General features: G+C 46.0%; 1 protein-coding gene across 1 annotated transcript in view; it reads right to left on the bottom strand.

Moving 5' to 3' along the window:
* Nucleotides 1-358: 358 nt before the first annotated feature.
* The window catches only part of WNT9B (Wnt family member 9B), a 33,824-nt gene continuing 27,039 nt past the window's right edge, over nt 359-7,143 (bottom strand). Inside the window, 8 exon segments of the mRNA XM_030465761.1 lie at nt 359-509; nt 511-571; nt 574-709; nt 711-731; nt 733-792; nt 794-835; nt 2,514-2,528; nt 2,530-2,780. Coding sequence (XP_030321621.1) covers nt 359-509; nt 511-571; nt 574-709; nt 711-731; nt 733-792; nt 794-835; nt 2,514-2,528; nt 2,530-2,780 — 737 coding nt within the window.

Below are 7,143 nucleotides of genomic sequence, written 5' to 3'. Positions count from 1 at the left end.
GAACCAGGCACAAGCCCCCAGTGTCACCACCCCAACACATTTACATAAGTGCAGGCAAGGGACAGAGGAGGGGGATATTCCTGCAGACAAGAGTCCAAGTTTTAGCACAACAGAGATAGTTTTGACTGGTTCAGTGTTTCTGCTGTCCCATGTTACCCCCAACCTCCTGACACCCGACCAAACCTCTGCCACTCACCCCTCCCACCGGGGCGCTCTCCCAGGTGCCAGGGTCTCAACACTGAGCTCATGGGAGCACTGGACATCTTTGTGTTTTGCCTTTTGCCCTCACCCCAGAGCAGAGAGTCACATCTCCCCCTCCCCACAGCCTGGGGACTGGTCTGGACCCTGCAGCCACTGGTTACTGCTTGCAGCTGTAGACCACCTCTTCCTGCAGGCACTGCTGGCACTCCACGTAGCAGCACCACTGCACCTGGCAATGGCAGGAGAAGGTCACCATCCTGCTCTGGGTGTTGTACCCCCGGCCACAGCACATGCTGTCACAGTGCCCTCCTCGAGCAGATCCTGCCGGCAGTTCCCAGGGAATATTTGCTGGGACGGCAGAAACTGGGGAGTCTTCCACGTAGACCAGGTCGGTGGAGCGAGGGGCAGGGGGTGCCGGGGGGAATGGCTGTGGGCTCTGCGGGGCAGAGAGCTCCGAGTGCCCCACGGCGTCGTTGCTGCTGCTGAAAACCTTGACAGCATCATCGTTAACGCAGCTTCAGCACCCGCCCCGATCTCGTGGAAAGGGGAAAGCTGCTTCCAGCACGTCCGGACAGCGCAGGAGCCAGAGACAACCGTGGCACTTGCAGGTGGTTTTGAGACCGTTTTTCACAGCCTGGTGAGGAAGAGAAAAGTGGCAATCAGCACCTGATGGGACCATGAGGCTGATTCGGGGTGGAGGGAACAGCCTCAGATTGTGGGCAGCCTGGAAGTATTTCAGTTCTGTTGGTATTTTCCTGCTTTATAGAGTAAAAGTGAGGAAAACAGAAAAAACAAAGCAAAAAACACAAAAAACAAACAAAACAAATAAAACGCAACAAAAAAAAACCACACAAACCAAAAAATAAAAAACCAAGAAACACAAAAACACAAAAATACAAAAATAAATAAAAACAAAAAAACAAAAAAACCCAATCAAAAGCAAAACAAAAAACCCAGAAAAAAACAAGCAAACAAAAAAAACCCCAATCAAACCAAAGCAAAAAACAAGAACAAGAAACATACAAACAAAAACAAAAGACAAACCAAAAAACCCACCATGGGAATGGCTACAGAGCTGACTGGTGAACCAGAGCATAGAAAGGCTGAATGAGGACAATTGGCTGAATACTGAATACATTCTTGCTAAGCCATCTTGGGGTAGCCAGGAGAAGCCAGGACCAGGAGACTGAGCATCTCCAGCACAGTGGATTTCCCTTGGAATACTCAAGACAAGCCATCTCATCCAACAATAACTGGACTCCATAAGTGCAGAACCATTAATTGTCAGTACCCTGTGTCATACAGGTCAAGGTGTTTGACCTAAAGATCTCCTTGACCCAAACCTGGCATGATTTGTTCCACAGAGAATTTCCAGCAGACTCATAACTTTTCTCGAGTGTGAACCCTCGATCTGCTCCCTGTGTCCAACCAGCTCTGAAGCTCTTACTGTTCTCTGAATTCCCTGGGGCTGTGGCCTAACCCAGGGAAATCATTCTGTGAGGTTTTACCACTGGTACCATGCTAAATCCTGCAGTAACTCAGCCTCTTGATACCACTGCAGGATAGGACACTGCCCTGCCAAAGATGAAGCTCCTGACACCAGAATCCAGGTGACTTTCTCAGTGCCAAAATGCCCACAGCACACAGGGGAAATGATGAATCCTCCTTTCCCAAGCACCTTTGGCTGAAGATGGGTTAGAAGAACAGGGTCCATTTCTGGGCCCCTCAGCTCAGGAAGGAGCTTGAGGTGCTGGAGCAGGTCCAGAGAAGAGCAAGGAGGCTGTGAAGGGATCCAGCAGAATTGCTGTGAGGAAGGGCTGAGGGAGCTGGGGGTGTTGAGGCTGGAGAAGAGGAGGCTCAGGGGAGACCTCATCACTCTCTGCAACTCCCTGAAAGGAGGTTGGAGCCAGGGGGGGGGTCGGGCTCTGCTCCCAGACAGATATCAGTAAGACAAGAGGCCGTGGGGATTAAGACTTTTTTCCTAATATCCAACCTAAACCTCCCCTGGCAGAGCTTTGGCTCTGGCAGGGGAGGTTTAGGTTGGATATTAGGAAGGAATTCTTTCCAGAGAGGGTGCTCAGGCATTGGAATGGGCTGCCCAGGGAGGGGGTGGATTCTCCATCCCTGGAGGTTTTTAAGAAGAGGCTGAATGTGGCACTGAGTGCCATGGGCTGGGGAACCATGGGGGTAGTGGATCAAGGGTTGGAGGTTGATGCTCTCAGAGCTCCTTTCCCACTCGGATCATTCTGTGTTTCTGTGATTCTAAGACTCACACTGAATCCTCCCTTCCCTCCAGCCCTGCAGCTCCTCACCTTGATGCCAACGTTGGGTGTTGTGGATGTCCACCTTGGCCCGCAGGTCCTTGCCAATCCTCTTCTGCCCCAGGAATTTCTTGAGGAACTTGGTGCTGTACTTGAGGTTGTCTCCACAGACTCCCCACTGCCAGGCCTGTCGGTTTTCCAGGTCTGGGGAATCATCGCAGGTGCAGCGCTCCATGCGCCCCGCGCTGCAGGCTCGGGCCAGGGAGTGGGTGAGGGCTGCAGAGGACACAGCATAGAGGAAGGCAGTTTCCTTAAACCCTGCAGGGGAGAAGGATGAGGAGAGGGTAGGAGCAGGGAAGGCACAACAAGTTTTTCATCCACCTCACAAAATGCAAACACGAAGAGGCAAAACTCTTCAGTTGCCTGCACATCATTCCTGGCAGAGAATCTCAGTATCAGCAGTGGTGTAGTGACATCCCAGCATCACCTCTGACTGACCCAGTATGGACACCATACTGGGAACCACTCAGAAACCAAAGGGAAAAGCCAAGGAATCCAGGGAGAACCTTCAGCTGCAAAAAGTGAGCATGAAACTCCATTTGTCCTCATCCACAGCACAGAGCTGCTGGGTGTGAATGGAGACTGGGGCTTAAAGTCAGGAAATGTTTAGTAGGTACTGAAAAGCTATTTTAAGAATCCAACACATTATTTTAAAATGCTTTTAACTGGGCTGTGAGGGCACAGTGGAGGAATGTTCCATATGGAAAGGTCATATACAGTTTGATTGGGAAAGGTTTGGCCTTGAAGGACATCCTGGGGGAGAAGGACAAACTTCTCCACACAAGAGGACTTTCTGACTTTGCTCCCATGCACAGTGCTGATGGGATTCTTCAGCTATTCTCCTTCCCAGCTTCATCCCAAGCAGGATTCCCAGCTCGGCTATGTTTTTTGCCCTGAAGTATGTGACCATGGCACACCTTGGGATTTTAACCAGGAAAGGCAGCAGGGCCTGAATAGAAATTCACTCTGAAGACATGGGATCAGGCTGGGACAGGAATGTTGTGATGGCACCCATGACCTCACAGAAGTTCCAGAAAATAGTGATTGACACAAACCTGACCTAAACCAGAAAGTTATATTATATATATAATACATATTATATATAATATACATATATATATTAAAGTTTTATTAACAACAAAGTTGTTAATAAAATTTCCCTATTTAAGCCAGGGAGGAAGAAAAAAAAAAAAAGAAACAGAAAGAGAGAGAGAACCACAGAGAGCTGATCTAGTCTTGCAATTAGCCCTACTTTGAGCAGAGGTTGGAGGGACCTCTAGAATTCATCCAATCCAACCCCAAATCTTTCCATCAGTCTGTTCCCTCAAAGAATTCCAAACAATTCAGTTGTAATAATAATCAGACTACGGCCTGCTGAGAGCTGGGTAAGATCACCATAGATCTGAGCAGAGAACAGGACAGAGAGTTCTGATAGTTATCAGTGAGAAATCAGCTAATGATGAACATGGTGGATCTGCTGTGCTAGCAAACATCAAGACAGATTTCATAGAAGCTTGTAGGAATTCCAGAATTCTAGATGAAAGATCTATCAACAGCAAAAAGAAAATATGGAGGAGGTCAAGGACATCAGTCACAAACTGCTTCCTACCTCACAGTTTTATCTGCTGTATCACTTGGACATAATTTGAAACTAACCTCTGTGGTGGATGATGCTTTATAACATCTTTGAGTATTCTGGAAGAATAATGACAAAGTGTCACCAAATCCATCAAAAGTTTTGGAAAGGCTGATAAGGGATCCAGCAGTACAGATTATGAGTAGCAGTGTGATGCTCACACATTTTTAAACAGTGGGTACCCAAAAGAAGGAGCTAAGAGAGGGTAAGATACACTTGAGACTCTGAAAAATTATTCCAGAAGCTGATCTCCAAATGCTCACCCAACACCCCAGCAGGATATTGTCCCAATATCCTCTCTGACGTGCAGATACCAGAAGAGAGGGAGCATTTCAGAAGCACTTTCCCATGCCATTTAGAGGCAGCAGTACCAGTCAGCTTCACATACCCTGCTAAATCTGACTTTGTGGAACACCACATTGCTTCTGCTATTTCTGACCAGGGATGGTTTGGTTTCTTCTGTGGCACTCCACGTAAGAGCTGGCCAGATGTCCACCCACTTGAAATCAGAGACTGTTGCTTATGGTCAGGCCACTGCAGACAGCAGTAACTGAAGATAAGGAACATACTTTCATATTGTCTCCTTCTTCTTCCCACTCCCACCTCCTTTTATGGCAAAGGTTTAGTGTCCTCAGGCTGCCAAATGCTTGTCTGAAAAGTCCAAGATGGTTCCTCCTACGTTGTCATAAGGCACTGATTATTATTTCATTGTTTCATTCGCAAATCACATGAGGAAAGAAAAAACTCAATGGTCCTTTATTCCTTCTGGAATAAAAAAGAGCAACAAAGCAGCAGTTGAAGCTGGGTTTTCAGTAGGACACAGCACAGATGAGCAGCACTAATGTGATTTGAGATAAAAGTAGAGGTTATTCCATGTGTCCTGAGTATCTGCCCTCCCACTGTGCCAATGGAGCTCTGGTCCCCACAGCCAGGGGAACCTGGACCTGAAGCCCAGGCTGCCAGGGGCTGCTTTAGGTCTCTCCAGACCCCACTGAGGGCTTTGCAAGTGACTATAACAAAACCTGAAACACTCAGTGCCAGAGGGAACATCGAGGAGATGCCTTTGCTGAGCAGTTTGATGGCAAACATGTAGCAGAAAATTGATTTTCAAGATGCTGAAGCAATCCAGCTTCCCCTGGTAGGACCTTGCAGATGTCCAAGCCTTCCCCTGAGCTCCCTGGAATTGCTCCTCCAGCTCAGCAGCCCATAAATACAGAGGGATGTTTGCTGCCATGGCCAGGCACTGCTCTGTGGTGTGGTGTGGTGACCACAGGGAAAACTATGAGAGGAGGAATTTGGCATATGGTGACTCTGCCAGAGGAAAGATGCTCAAGGTCAAAGATTTTTTCAATGCTACAGTAAAGATAGTGTGAGCATTTCAGAGCAAGGAGGGAACACATCTCTCTGGGGAAAACAAAACAGCAATGAAACAAAACAAAAGGGAGAAAACCCAACCCAGCAATCAATCAAACAAACAAACAAACAAACAAACAAAAAACCTAAACAAAAAAGAACCATTTAGGATGGAAGAACTTCTCAAGGACTTTTGCACAACCTCCTGCTCAAAGCAGGACTAAGTCCAGTGTCAGATAAAGTTACTCAGAGCTTTGTCCAGCTGAGTTCTTAACCTTTCCAGTGGTGGGAATTCTGCATCCCTGAGCCACCTCTCCTGAGCTGTGCCCTGCCTGGATTCCTCACGGCATCAGTGGAACCACTGCTTGAGGGTCACAGAATCTGCCCAACATGAAACAAAGAAGTGGATTGATGGAGGGAAAGATTGTAGAGTGTTAATTTCTCAATAAGTTTTGGGTTGGTTTTTTTTTTTTTTGAGTGGTTGGATCTCAGCTGTCTTTGCTATATTTATTTATTTTCCCCAAATCCCCATGCTGTTGAAGTAATGCTTACTTGACCCACAGCAGTAGCTGGCTGCCCTTGTGCCACAGCTTGGACACCAAAACATCATTATTGCTTTACAAACTTTATAAAAAGACAACAACTGCAACAAGGTGGCTTGAAATGTCTGTCCAGAATAAATTTAAATCTACTTATTGCATGGATGTTTAAAGATGTAGAAAGGGAATGCAGAAGGATTTTGATCAGTGAAGAGAAACACCTTAAGTGACTGCAATAGTGAGAGAAGGGTTGTAGGTTACACAAAAGGAGTTTTGTAGTTGTGTCAGTGTAACACAACCAGTGGTGCAGACTGTGGAAATAAGTCTAACATTCCAAAAAAACAGAAGCCCTTGGCATTTTTTTTAACTTGGTAAAAGTAGATAAATAGAATCTAAAAGATGCTGGCATCACTAGGAGCAGGAAAAGCACAGGTGATCCCAGTCAGCCACACAGGTTTTCAGATGTCACTGCAAATTAATCATGGATTTTCCTCTATTAAAAAAATGTACCATCTCACTGAGACGTTTTCTCCTCAAAAGACCATTAAAGATAGGTTAACAATGTGTGGGTTCATTTGCAGGTTCTCTGGGATCATGGAGATATCAAATTAATAATTTCTAAAACTCTTGGGTGGAAGGAGCCCAGTCTGGTGTCAGACCAAGGATTTCCAAGGCAGCAAGAAAACAGAAAGAGAATATGTGAGAAATGGATCCAAAGTGGCAGCTGAAAGACTCATGTTCTTTGTGAATTAACCAACCTATTTGCAAGTTCAAGGAGAATGAGAACTAATAATTACTTCCAGCCAACTGTCCTCGGATACAAGAGATGCATGTAGCATACTTTTCTGTATTAAATCATCATCTGATCCTTTAGATTGGGTAATAAAAGTTTTCAAACACTTATCCTCATCTGCCAAAACAGGTTTTAAATTACAGGTGATATTTTATTTTGTCAGTCAGGAGACCATGGGAATGTTGAGGCATGCCACCACGAGATAATTAAATGTTTTGAAGCTATTTGAAGATGAGGATTATTCAATTGTCATTTTCAAGTTCTTTGAGGTTGAGGAAGGTACGGATGTCATTCAGAATG

This window comes from Calypte anna, chromosome 27 (assembly GCF_003957555.1).
Source record: "Calypte anna isolate BGI_N300 chromosome 27, bCalAnn1_v1.p, whole genome shotgun sequence".
In the NCBI taxonomy this organism is placed as follows: domain Eukaryota; kingdom Metazoa; phylum Chordata; class Aves; order Apodiformes; family Trochilidae; genus Calypte; species Calypte anna.
The sequence above is the reverse complement of the archived record's forward strand: the minus strand, read 5'-3'. Positions and strand labels throughout refer to the sequence as shown.